The following is a 14,090-nucleotide window of genomic DNA, read 5'->3' as shown; positions in this document are numbered from 1 at the left end:
ACTCAACATGGAAATTGCTCTTCTAAAAGTAATTACATGTAGGAGGTGCATAATGCTTTTTTCCCTTTAAAAAAAAAAGCAGCTTCAAAAATCTAGTAGAATTTCATATATAGAACCTTATATAAGGTCACTTCTTTGTAAGGCTAAAGGTGGAAAAAGTTGTGAAAATGGTATCAGATGGGTGTTTGGATAGAAAGAATGGGAAGAGTTCAGTAAAATGTTATTATGTAAAATAATGCATAGTCATAGCTGCTGCTTTGCTAAGCAACATTGTTTGTCTCTTGGTGACCAGATATGTGAAGGCTTGTTTTAGAGCCACAAGTAGTCTTACCTGAAGGAAAACAAGACAGATACATTTTGCCAGTACTTAAAAAAATAACAGTAACTGATGTGAGAAAGTACTAAAGCTTTCTTATTAAAAGATAGTATAGAATTAGTCACACTAGAATATGAGGATGGTTTATGTAGATCAAATAATAACTTTCCTAATTCATTTCAGTTAAGTACTGCCTTTGAGGACAGTTTCTTACAGAGCATACTACATATTTTAAAATAACTTATTAAAAATAGCATTCAAATACTGTAGTAATCCAAAAACTGCAATAAATCATAACATGTAAATCTTGAACTTAAGGTGGTTTTCTCTAAGTTCAGCCCAATAAACAAATAAATTAGAGAATTAGTTTTAATAAATAACATTGAAAAGATTCCCTTTTGTTGTATGTGTTTTTGTTTTTGTTTTAGGTAATGGTAGTTGAGTACTGGCAATTACTATTAATAATTTATTAAAACATATAAACACATTTTCAAGCTTTTACTTTTGTCTCATGAGTGATTAAATTTCATCAGATTCAGATCATATAGGATTAATTTCAGATACAGCTTTTCTTCCCTTCCTCTAATACTAGACTATAGGCTAAATAAAGTATGGATTTGTATTCCAGTTAAGGGAGAAGGATCTTGGTAGGATCATAGAGAAAACTTTCTGAAAATTATGTCAGAATTTACGTAGCTTGGTAAAGTTACCAAGTTATTTTAGTTTTTCACATTGCCTATTCTGGTTCTTTCCCTAAAAACATATATATATATATAACCTTAATTTGATGGCATCACCGACTCGATGGACGTGAGTTTGAGTGAACTCCGGGAGTTGGTGATGGACAGGGAGGCCTGGCGTGCTGCGATTCATGGGGTCGCAAAGAGTCGGACACGACTGAGCGACTGAACTGAACTAAATCAGTCTCTAATCTAATAAGGTTCTTACAGCTGGAGTTGGTACGTGTGTTGAGCGTGGAGTATACTTGTGTACATGTGTACATACCTACACACATGTATACATATACGTTACAACATTCAAATATGCTATTTTCCTATCTGGTTTCAGTGAAAGTATGCTGTATTTAATACCAAATGACTGTTATTAGCATCAGAAACCTGAAGCATTAAATTTCCAGTATTGATTGCATACATCTCAGTTCTGCTTAATAGGGCATAGAGTGAAGATAAATGAAGTATCTCAAGGTTAACAACCAAAAAGCATACAGGAGGTAAAAAGAAGAAGCAGTGCACCATAATCGTTGACTCCTGGAAAGCTAGAGTCCTTTATATAGCAGCTGAACATTTAGTTTTAATTTGCTTTATTAATCATGTGGTGGTGGTTTAGTTGCTAAGTCGTGTCCAGCTCTTGGGACCGCATGGACTGTAGCCCACCAGGCTCCTTTGTCCATGGGATTCTCAAGGCAAGAATACTGGAGTGGGTTTCCATTTCCTTCTCCGGGGGATCTTCCCAACCCAGGAATCGAGCCTGGGTCTCCTGAATTGTAGGCAGATTCTTTACCAACTGAGCTACAAGGGAAGCTCAAATTAATCATAACACTCAGAATATTACTCTTAATCAAGACATATTAAATATGTACAAGTATGCTAGCAAGGCTTTCAAACAGCTGTAGTATACTAAAAAATTAACAAGTACAAAATAACTATGTAAAAAGTATTGTACATGAGCCTTAGATGTTTTTAGGTTTTCTGCAAAATATTTTTAGTAATACATTTGACTGTGACAACAAACTGGTCATTTAGTTTTAAAATCATGTGCCCAAATGTGACTTTTTTCTGTGATTACTCTGGAGACTTTAAAGTCTGCTTTTGTGATTTCCTTAAATCTCTGGACTTGGTGAAAGAGTTCAGGAGTCACCCACTTGCTAGATACAGGAGCAGATTTTTTTTTTCCCCCCTCGTTTATAATAAAGGTCATTTGCATTTTAAAAACCATGGCCTATATTCATATGTTCTCTTAGTTATGAATGTATTATTTATTCAGAGTCAAAATTCGTAGTTATTTCTATGAATACTGAACCTTTCATTCTAAACTGGATTACATTTGTCATAGATTTAAGGGATTAAAAAGTAAACTTGTGAGGGAGATGGATTTATTTTTCATAAACTTGAGCTAGAATGTTTAGGATCTTAAGGACCTGGGCACTTCTTAGAGTTCAAAGTATTTTAGGATAAAGAACAAGGTGAAGATTTACAGCATTCTTTGCTTTCACTTAATGGTTGTTAGTGAAAGTGATGATACAGGCTTGCTTTCTTGTTCAGTGACCTTTATTACAGAATTTGGTACTGCCAGATATTTCTCCCTGATTTGGTATAGTTCTGTATAGGTGCTGGGTAGGTGAATTTGAATGCTACCTTATCCATGAGGTATCCACTTTTATAGTATTGAAAATCCCTCAGCGTCCTTCCCACCCTTATATTTTACCCAACACTTAACTGTGTTCTGATTTGTTACATGTTTTACTTGTTATACTTTCTCTCTTCTATCTCCACACACTAGAATATAAATTCCACAAAGTTTTAAAAAAAATTTATTTCTTCATCTCCAGTAACTTGAGCAAGTGCCCAACATGTAAGTACTTGGATATAATGCTATAATACAAGTATACTGTATATAATGTAAGTTGTTAAAATTGAAGATCCTGTTAGTTTAAAACAGTGAATTATTGACTTCTGGTGAGTTACCTCGGGATATATTGCTTTACAGAGTAAAATACATTGCAACATAAAAATTCTAAACCCATTAACTTAACTTTGAGACATCATTCTCATATTCTCATTTTGCCCTAGTAGCTGCAGATTGATTTAGAAATGACCATCCTTTATCTTTTATCCTTTATACACCAGCCACTGACTCACTCATTTCTCTAAAGGCCTACTGTTATTAAAGTCTTTGCTTACACCGTTTTTCTTACCAGAAAATAAATGCCCAAATTTATTAATACTGTATTTATCCTCAGTGTTTGGCATTCCACCACTCTTGACTATTGCAGCATACTGTCTTCTCAAATAGACACTTTACTGGAATGTTTATCCTAACTATATTGAAATTTTTGAATATCGTCTTGACTATGTAAAGGTACAAAAGTAATACAATCCTAGTCAGATAAATTTCTTGATACTTTCTAAGATGGAAAGAAAAAAGCTGCTCTATCCTCTTTGAAAATTAAGAAAAGGACTGTTAAACTGATAAATTTTATGTATCATATCTGAATGGTAATATTTTTATATTTGCCCAAGATTAAGAGGCTAGGCAACGTATTTTTAGTCCATCTTTGCTATGAACCGTATAGTAAAAGGAGGTAATAAATATTAAGTGGCCTGCATAATTGTGTGTGTGTGCATGCATCTTGTGTTGTCACTTCCTAAGACCAAAGCATTTAAAATTGAGATAGATCTTTTTATCCATCTCTTGTTTTCAGATGAGGAAACTAGAACACAAAAAACTTAATTTTGTCCTGTGACCACTTGATGACAGCTCCAGCTTTCCATCAAATGCTAGGCTCTTTTTCAGAACAGCATTCTTTGTTTCGCTCAAGGTGAGGTGCATAATACTGCAGAATCATTCCCTTTTTGTTTTTCATGTTAAGAGATAGAACTCTGAAGACCCTTAGAGCAAAATGGCATGTCTTTGTGAATGAATTTTTAAAAAAAATTTTTTAGGCATAACACTATTTTGAAATTCATTTTTAAGTTCATAGTTTTCAAAGAATTACATTCTATTTTTAGGGTTAAATCATGAAAATACCTAAATCTTAAATATCATTCCCAAATAAATTTTGGAATTCAGAATTATTGGAAGAACTCAAGAATTCTTGATAAATTGTCAAGCTAATACTAGATTTTCCATGATTTCTAAAGATTTATTGTTTCTAATGTTCCAGATCCAGTATTGTTACAACATTCTATCAGACTTCATATGTACCTTATCTATGCTTATTCAGTCTTTTGCTTGTTTTTGCACTCCCAAAATGCATTTCATTTGTATAATCAATTAGGAATCTACTTTCTTCAAGTAATTTTGGAAACCCACATATTGGCTCTGTTAAATGATCCTGTGTCTGAATACTGCTCTGCTGACTAAAATTGCTCCTGGGTTAATAGAAAAATTGAAGACTGTATACATCATACCTTATTATCTCTTCTCTCTCCACCTGAAGATACAAACATAAAGGAGTAAAAGCTTTCAAAGTCATAATTAATGTGCTCACATTAAATGCTAATTTAGTTTAGTTGGAGACTGCTGTTTCAGTACCTTCAAGGTGAAAACCAGAAGAATAGTTTCTGTTTTAGTTGACTCTTCTGAATTTCTTACCTGAAACAAATTGTTTTTCCTTAAATGATTCTCACTTGTGCTTTGAGAAAGGCCTGAATTAACTGATAAAAGACAATTGTACTGTTGCTCAAATGGTTGATATCTGCTGAAGCTAATTAATATGGCTGTCCCCCACTTTGAAAAAGGTTTGGTTGTCTTCCAGAATGAAATGGTAATGAAACACTGGCAGTTTATTTACATGGGGGATCCTAACCATTGGAAATACCACACTTTGTCTTTAGAAGAAAAGTAATATAACATCATCTAGTTGGGGAGGGAAGAAGATGCAAATCAATCACATTCTTTCTTTGAATGTGACCTTGTAACTATAATTACTTATGTTAACTAATGGTTTTATTCTTTTATTATAGAATCATAAATATCTTATTTTCTGAAGCAAGTTGCAATGATACCCTTCCCAGGTGGCACTAGTGGTAAAGAACCAGCCTGCCAATGTAGGAGATACAGGAGACGTGGATTCAGTCCCTGGGTCAGGAAGATCCCCTGGGGAAGGGCATAGCAACCCATTCCAGCATCCTTGCCTGGAGAATCCCATGGACAGAGGAGCCTGGTGGGTTACAGTCCACAGGGTTGCAAAAAGTTGGACATGACTGAAGTAATTTAGCAAGCACACACCTTAAATGTTAAAAGAAAATTAAGTGGCTCTAACATATTGAAAAGTAAACAGAAGAAGTATGATCTGTGCTTTGAGTTACTTTTTATCAGATGGTAGGGTGAAACTGTTTGGATGACAGCATAGGTTAAAAAAAAATGCGGCGGACGTCCCTGGTGGCCCAATGGTTAGGACTCCGTGTTTCCAGTGCTGGGGAGGGTGTGTGATCCTTGGTGGGAGATTCCACATGTGGCGTGGTGCAGCCAGAAGATTTAAAAACAAAATGTGGCTTGGACTGAAGTCTTTTCAAAATGGTTGTGTATTCTCTATGAAAAGGTATTATGATGGTAAATTTGTGTTTATCTTTGTTCTCATTAAGTTGATTATGTGGGGCAGAAGATAGAGAAAAGTTTGTGGGTTTCTGCTGTTATTTAGCTTGACTCAGTGCTGTCCTCAGATGGATCCTTTACTTACTTTATTGTTATTATTAAGATTAGATTGTTTTGCTTTCATGTTTTCTTCCAGAGCAACAGTATGAACCGTATTTAGTATTCACAAACTATTTTTTGATGTTGCTTTCTGTTAACTTTTAAGTCTGTGTGAAATTTTTTAGTTTAAAAGAACATCGATTTTAAGTGTACAACTCAAATGAATTATCACAGGGGGTAGTAAAGTTATTTTACAATTCTTTTAAAAAATTAGTTATTTTTACTCTTTGGAAATTGGGGTAAACAGTTTAGGTAAATTTTGAACAAATACTAATTTCATATTATAGGTATCAGATTAAAAACTTTTATCCGTGGATATCTCAAAATCATGACTAAAGTAAAGCTTTTGATTCGTATTTTGAAAATGTTACCCATCGTTTCTGTTATTAAAATGTCATTACTTGAACACATAATCCTGAATCCATGCTCACAGAAAAGTACTGAAATATATAAAAGGTGCAAATCATCATTTACAGTTCTACCAAATCTTTCTCTCTTCAGAGCCAGCACTTAACTATGGTTCAGTTAAAATTTCTACACCTTTTCCATGCATATACCTTTATAACAATTTGTTATACATTTTTTTTTTTAATGTAAATGGGGTTCTACATTATAAAAAGTTCTATAACTTGCCATTTCACTGTCTTGGAAAGCTTTATTTGTCATTCCATTATAGTTAGACTTCATTGTTTTTCATTGCTTTAATATTTTAATGGTCCTTCTAATGATGGATACTTGTTTCTAGTTTTTTACTATTCCAAAAAAAATTCTATCTTTGTAAACTAGTCAATAAATAATAAGAGTTTCTTACTGAGTAGTAGTTTCTCTGTATTCTAGATGTTATTGTGTTGATTGTATGTATGAGATATTTTCTCGTTGTGTACTTGTCTTGGTGGCTTTTGTCTTGTTAATATTTTAAATAATTATGTAGTCAAATCTGTTGATCTTTTCCTTTGTCATTTGTTTTGTGGCTTCTTTATTTCTAAATTATTCATTTCCACAGAGATATTTTCATTTTTAACTGTCACTTGTAAAAACATTCTATAGACTCCTGTGAATGGTGGCAGAATGTTAGTATGTGATACATTTTGATGGCATGTAATAATCACATAAGGATTAATGACTATTTTGATTATCAGTTTCAGAGTTATAAAATAAATGTAATAAATTCTGGAAAAGCATTGGAGTTTTTGTGTTGTTTATCAAATCGCCATAGGTAGTCCTTACTATTAAATTTATTTTTGACAGGTAATATGTTAGGAACTGAGTGATAACAGTAGTACACAAGTAAGAAATAATCCCTTTTATTGTGACTCCTTGAGACACGGTTCCTCCCCCAGTTTATCTGCTATATATATATAATCAGTTTTTCTAATCTCAAAGTAGTGTCCGCTGCTGGGAATTGCCCTCCACTTTTGCAGTCACCCAGTGCCAGATCTAACAAACACTCTAAACTCTTAGCAAAGCAGGATCTAAAAGGATCAGCCTTGATTAATGTATCCAGAATCTAGTTAAAAATTTTAAGTGTTTTATTGTGTGTGTGTTGTTTGTGGGTATACATGCACGTGTGGAGTGTTGCACATTATATAGGGTAATGAGTCGGAATGCAAAAGAACCTTTTACGTGTTTGAGGTCTCTAATTTGACTCTGTGTCAAGAGCCATAAGTTGAGCTCTTGAAACTTGGGCTATTTTGTCTTAACCACCAGCAATTTCCTGAAGAAGTAGGTTATAATTTTTCTGTTTCTTCCCTATCATAGAGGGAATACCTTTATAGGAGGTACCTTGAAGCCTGTATCTCATAGACCCTGTCATCAACTCACTTCTGCTCTCTGCCCTCCCTCCTTACCTGATTGATACATTTTGAAAACATTAAAACTTTGCTGCTGCCCTTCCTCTCCTTTTTAGGACAGATTCATGGAAGAGGGGAATCCCGTCTTCCATAACAGATGGAGTAATATTGGAAAGTAAAAGGAAAAAGCTTTTTTCTTTTTTGAAAAAACTAGAACTTTTACAGCTCAGCATATTTGGACAAGTCTTGACAGTAATCCAACTACATTGTAGCTTAACTAGATTTCTGAGTGCATCTGCTAACCTAACCACCACATATACCTTTTTATAACTTGAAAATTGCCTTTAAAACCACAAAAGCACAAAGCACTGTAGTGCTTGTAACACTCTTCCATATTATTGTAGGTAACTAAATGACCATGGAATCTGGAGCAGAGAACCAGCAGAGTGGAGATGCAGCTGTAACAGAAGCTGAAAGCCAGCAAATGACAGTTCAAGCCCAGCCACAGATTGCCACATTAGCCCAGGTATAAAAACATGGAGAGATTCCAAGTTGTCTCTTCTAAGAGGAATATGTTTCAAATACAAGAGAACTTAGTTTTTATTAGAGAGATACATAGAATGAGTGGTGACATTCTTAGAATATCAAAATTCCTATTTATTTAGTATCAGCCTAATTTTAGAAATGACAGTATTCAGTAACAGAAAAATGTATTGCTAAATACTAACACACTATTTGTAGTAGTGACATGATTCAGGATAATTACATTTAAACTGATGGGTAGATGGTCTCTTAAAGGAATAAAACTATGATAACTGGGTTTTTTTTTTTTTTTTCATAGATTTATTTGGGGGCATGGGGACACATAATCTGAAAGGCTAATTTTACATGTGCTTAAACGAAAAAGAATAAACAAATAAATTGACACACAAGTAAATATCAAGGATGATAGTTTTTGTCCCTGTATTTCTTAAAGTATGATTCATAGTTCTTTCATTTTGTCTTTGTCTTAAACATTCTAAGGTTATATTCTCATCTTTATTTTTTGTTCTTATGTATTTTTCCTCAAATGTTTTATTAACATTTATTGGCATTATGTTATATATGAGTGAGAAAAGTGGTTAATATAAAAACCAAATAGCAAACAAATAACCTGCTAGGTAAGAAGAGTGGGATGTGGAGCTTCCGCTTCCCAGAGAGTTTAAAAGCTCTCCTACAGGAGAGTCTGGAGCAAGAATGGATCTTGGGAAATGGAGGACTAATCACATATGGTCACCACACTGAGCTAAAATACAGGTCAAATACTAGGTCTCTAGCAGGAATACTAGGGCCGAATACTAGGTCTTCTGGTAGTCAGAAGCAGTGGGATGTTCTGTGTTTTCTCCTAAGATCACTGGGGCCCACCTCCAGCCCTGAGGAGTAAGGCAAAGCAGATTATATTTAGGGATGAAGTAAACGTACACTCACGATGAAGCAGGTGCAGGAACAAAGGTGAGAGCATCAGGGCCTCTTAAGTACATGTCAAGGCAAACGTGTACAGATCCTAATCGGGGCTCATCCAGGCACTCAGCCCTCTAGTAAAAAGAAGATACAGTACCAGCAGGGATTTTGGTGATGACAATCCTCAACATACCTATCTCACAGGACACCATTCTTCTGGTCTGGATGTCCTCCACGTCTGCTGTGTAACGTCATTCTGGAGGTTGCCTTCCTACTGTCTTGTGGAGTTTTGTTTTCAGTGGTTCCTTGAGCAAGTTTGACTGGGTAAAGAATTCCTGGTAAAGAAAATGTTTTTCAAATTTTTAAGGCACAGTCATTTTCTAGTATTGATGTTTTAAAAGACTAAACCCATTTCTTACTTTGTATCTCTTGTTATCTTGTAAAAATCTCTGTTCACAGTGCTTCACCATTTCATTATCAAGGCCTTGAATTGTTACCATCCATTGTGCAGTAGTCTTCAGTGCCCCCCCCCCTTTTTTTTTTAAGTGGAAACTTGGGTCTTCAATTCTGGGCAATTTCCTTAAGTTATTTCGTTGATGATTTTTTTCTCTCCCTCTTCTTTCTCTTTTATCTCTTGGATTCTTGTGATCCAGATGTTAATACCTCTAGGACTGTTTCTCTAGTTTTCTCTCCTGTTTCAGTCTGTCTTTGCTCTGCCCTCAGAGATTTCTTCAACTTCACACTTCACCCCATCTGTTGGATTTGTTTTATTTCTGCTATCATGTTTCCAAGAGTTCCTTTTGTTTCTGAACAGTCCTTTTGTATTTTAATAGTATCCTGTTTGTTTCAGGCTTCCCTGGGGGCTCAGACAGTAAAGAATCTGCCTGCCATGCAGGAGACCAGGTTCAATCCTTGGGTCAGGAAGATACCCAGGAGAAGGAAATGGCTACCCACTCCAGTATTCTTGCCTGGAGAATTCCATGGACAGAGGAGCCTGGTGGGCTACAGTCCGTGGGATCGCAGAGTCAGACATGACAGAGCAACTAACACTTACACTTTTTTTTTTTTTTTAATGTTTCATGCAGGCAGTATTTTCCCTTTGTAATATTAAGTTTTAAGTTTTCTTCTCTCTACATAGATTTTCTTCTGTATAGTTTTCCTCTTCTATCTTTTTGGTCACCATCTTTCATATTAGAAGCTTTCCTCATATTTGATAACTTGTGGTTGTTGGCCTACATTTAAAAGTAAGGTGACCAAAAACCTATGTTGGATGTTGTGTGTATACGTTCGGGGCCGGACATCTGTGAGTTGTGAGGTTCGTGGTAGGGTGGCATCCCAGTGTCATTATGTTAAGTCTTCTTAACTTGGTGTTTGTTGGTCAGGTTCCCCAGAGAAAAGCTTTACTATCTCCTCATGTAAGTAAAGACCTGTGAGCCAACCAACGGAAGGAGATTGGAGTTCAGTACCTCACCTCAGCAATGCCTGGTGTCAAGCAGTCAAGAAACCCTCCATCAGAAAATAAACCAACGTTTTTCTGTCCTCATAGGGGAGATTAGTGTCCGTTCACAGAGGCTGAGGAGGGGATCTGCTTGCTTTTCAAAGAGCCTTCAGTCAGCCTTCCTTATCTTCAGCCCCTCCTTTCACTCTGCCTTCTAGGGGGCCCTAGATTCTGAGCCTCTTAAGGACCTTGTAGCACAAATCAAGCTGTCCCTGCCTCCACCTCATGAGTTGGTCATCTGAGGTCTTCCAAGTTCGTTACCATTCACCCACCTGTTTCTAGCCTCCAAAACTCATTATTGTTACTTCCTTTCCCATTCTTCTCTGCTGGTGTGATTATGCCTGTAAAAACAAAATCAGTTTCATGAAGCTTAATTGGAAATTCGGGAAAGAACAAAATTATATGCACATGTTCAATTAGCATATAATCACGGATAAGTGGAATGACATGATACTAGAGTTTTAGGAGAAGTAGTGTCTGTTCACTTTTGTAAGTTTTGTTGTTCTTTTTAATACCTGATTACAGAGGGTTTTTTTTCATTTGCTCATCCAAGTCCTCAACATATACATTTTGACATAATTTCTCAGAATTCTGATACCTATTTTTGTTGTCTCGTAGTAAACTGTAAATTTGTAATAAAATTGTCAAGACCATTGTGATTTGACCATTGGATGTAAAAAAACAAATTCAGCCTAACTAGTGAAGGAGGAAAATCAGTCTAAAATAATAATGAAATGTCTTCTGTTACTTTTGAAATTTACAAGTATTTCTTTTAAAGTGGAAAAAACATTGGTTTTGACTATAAGAATGTTAATTTTTATGGAGGGCTTTAAGTAAAGAGTTGGGTGAAAGGATGATTGCTGCAATACTGTTGTCGCCTTTCTTATAACAGGCACATTTGAAAACCTAAATGGACAGTAATAGGAATTTATTAAATTATTATTACACAGTTATTAATTATTAAATTAAATTACACAGTCATTAAAACCGTTAAAGAATACTATTAATGGTATGAAGAGATATTTGAAATGGATTTGAAAGATTCTGTGATAGTGCCAAAAAAATTGAGTGTGCATATATATATATGTGTATATATATGCATCTTTAAAAACACATGTATCTACAGCAAAAATATTAAATGATGAGCTCTGAGTGGTAGGAATATAAGTGATTTTTTTCTATATTGGTGTATCTGAATTTTCTAAATTCACAATGAGAGAAACCATTATGTGGAATGATTAGCATAGAAAGAGGATTATTTGTTAAGTTAGCTTGTTACATTTACCTTATAGAATACTCAGAGGACATACTAATTGCTTCAAATATTAGAAGAGCTTTCCATTGATATGAGATATTCTGAATAATTTACAGTTTTGGTTCTCCAACCTTGATGTCGGGGAACATGTCCTTGGGTCCATCAGAGGTTGTGACTAATTTATAAACAGGCACCCTATGTAACTCTAGTGGAGGTAATCCGTGGATCACATTTTGAGAACCAAGTAAAACTTAAGTAAGATTTGTAGTGGCCAGAAAAAAAGTGATTGATAAGGAAGGACTTCCTCACTGTCCAAAGGGGAAGCTCAGGACTTCCCTCTGCTACTAAGCCTCTGCCTTTAGTAGGTGTCTTTCCCCCCAAGCTTTATAGTCAGATATTTAACTGCCTTGTAAACATCTCTGCAAATTCAGATGTCGTATCAATTCCATTGTTTTCCACCATTACCCCAGCCACCCATAAGCTGCTTCTTGTGTTCTCTGTTTGGCATAGTTTACCCGTTTTCACCCACATGTGAACTATGTGGGTCGTCTTTGATTTCTCTCTCACTTCCTTCCATCAGTCATTCATAAATCCCTTTCTGGTCTGCCTCCTGAATTTTCATTAAATCACTTATATTATTTCCATCCCTAATACACCTAGTGCCTAATTGCTGGCCTTCACTTTTACTACTATATATAGACTTTCTCAGTTGGTCTCACCTCTACTTTCTTCTTCCTCTGAAATAAGTATCTTTTACCCTACCACTAAAGTAAAGTGATCTATCGAAAATGGAAACCTCACTATGGTATTCAGGAGTTCAAAAGCCCTTCAGTGTATAAAATGCAGATTTTCTTCCTCTGAAATAAGTATCTTTTACCCTACCACTAAAGTAAAGTGATCTATCTAAAATGGAAACCACACTATGGTATTCAGGAGTTCAAAAGCCCTTCAGTGCATAAAATGCAGATTCTTTAATGTAACTTATATAAGATTTCATGACTAGCCCATCTGGCCCCTGCCTATTATTCCATCTCTCCATACTTCCTACTGCCTATAGTAACACACTTATATGTTCCAGTAGTAGTAACTGCTGGTCATCCCTCTCTGCCATGTACAGACATTGCTGTTCTCATTGCTTTTGCCAGTGTCACCGTCTTCGTGAAGTTCTGTGCCTCCCCTCTGCAACTCATAAGAACATGCCTTACTCGTTCGTTCTTTTTTTTTTTTTTTAGCTAGTATGCTTTGTTTCAAATTAACATACTTTCCTGGTAGCCTCTCCTCCTCTTGCTTTGGGTGGGATCACTCTCCTCACTGTGTCCATTTTTCTCTTTGCAGACTACATTACTTCATTGAATTATATTTATTTGTGGCCTTTTCCCCATTCCTTCATACACATGCCTCAATAATTTCTTTAAGGGCAAAAACCTATGTCTTTCTCATTTCTGTAGTTTCAATTCTAGCATTGTTCTGGCACACATATCCCCAGTAGGTGAGTTCAGTCACTCAGTTGAATGACTCCTGGACTGAGTCGACCTCATGGACTTGAGTCGACCTCATGGACTGTAGCACACCAGGCCTCCCTGTCCATCACCAACTCCCGGAGCTTGCTCAAGACATGTCCATCAAGTCAGTGATGCCATCCGACCATCTCATCCTCTGTTGTCCCCTTCTCCTCCTACCTTCAATCTTTCCCAGCATCAGGGTCTTTTCCAATGAATCAGTTCTTCACATCAGGTGGCCAAAGTACTAGGGCTTCAGCTTCAGCATCAGTCCTTCCAATGAATATTCAGGACTGATTTCCTTTAGGACTGACTAGTTGGATCTCCTTGCAGTCTAAGGAAAGAGTATGATCACACGACCTTCATTAAATTCCCAAATTTATTACCAAATGGACAAATAAAATTGCTACCCTCAAACACATTCAAGCGCAGGAACCATAAATACTGTACAATCTGATAGATACATATGACTTAAGAGCCCTTTTAACCTGGGTATTGACTTATTAAGATTGCCTTCTTTGTGCCTCAGGAGAAAACTGGTTTCTCAAATTCTCTCAATTCTGCCCCTTTATCTCTTCAAGAGGAAGATAAATCCTTAAAATATCAACTATTACCAGTTCAGTGCTGGGAGGAGATAGAAATTTTCAGTTTGTACTTCCTCATGAATGAAAGGCATACTTGTAATAAGTTTATAAGAGAAAAATATGCTTTATACTGTAAGATATGTATTTGTTTTAGACTTAGTAGCTAAGCTTCACCCAAGTTTGGGAACAATTATACTTTAGAACATGGCTTAATTTAACACATGATATTCTGAAGAATTTTACATTCCTTCAAAGCTAGCTTATCTCTTGAC

General features: G+C 35.7%; 2 protein-coding genes across 17 annotated transcripts in view; one reads left to right on the top strand and one right to left on the bottom strand.

The window, feature by feature from the left end:
* Positions 1-14,090, top strand: part of CREB1 (cAMP responsive element binding protein 1) — a 57,193-nt gene that overhangs the window by 10,802 nt on the left and 32,301 nt on the right. For 11 of the 14 annotated variants that reach the window (XR_015143127.1, XR_015143138.1, XR_015143137.1 and 8 more), the window contains exon 2: positions 7,947-8,068. The exons of the other annotated variants lie outside the window; for them this stretch is intronic. Coding sequence is in view for 6 of the 11 variants with exons in the window: in XM_086343365.1 (XP_086199491.1) it covers positions 7,955-8,068 (114 nt within the window). In the remaining 5 variants the exon portion in view is untranslated. The remainder of the gene's footprint in view (positions 1-7,946; positions 8,069-14,090) is intronic. 14 annotated transcript variants of the gene reach the window in all.
* The window catches only part of METTL21A (methyltransferase 21A, HSPA lysine), a 54,150-nt gene continuing 48,422 nt past the window's right edge, over positions 8,363-14,090 (bottom strand). The window contains exons 3-5 of one of the 3 annotated variants that reach the window (XR_015143154.1): positions 13,415-13,568; positions 10,753-10,821; positions 8,363-10,409 (exon numbers count right to left, since the gene is read on the bottom strand). The gene's annotated coding sequence lies outside the window, so the exon portion shown is untranslated. Of the gene's footprint in view, positions 10,822-13,414; positions 13,569-14,090 lie in introns of all 3 variants that reach the window. The other 2 variants (XR_015143155.1, XR_015143153.1) reach the window with 2 other exon arrangements.

The sequence above is a fragment of the Bos grunniens genome, chromosome 2, assembly GCF_055505025.1.
Source record: "Bos grunniens cultivar Pamir isolate PY7600 chromosome 2, Bosgru_T2T1.0, whole genome shotgun sequence".
NCBI classification, from domain to species: domain Eukaryota; kingdom Metazoa; phylum Chordata; class Mammalia; order Artiodactyla; family Bovidae; genus Bos; species Bos grunniens.
This window is presented reverse-complemented; position numbering and strand designations above follow the sequence as displayed.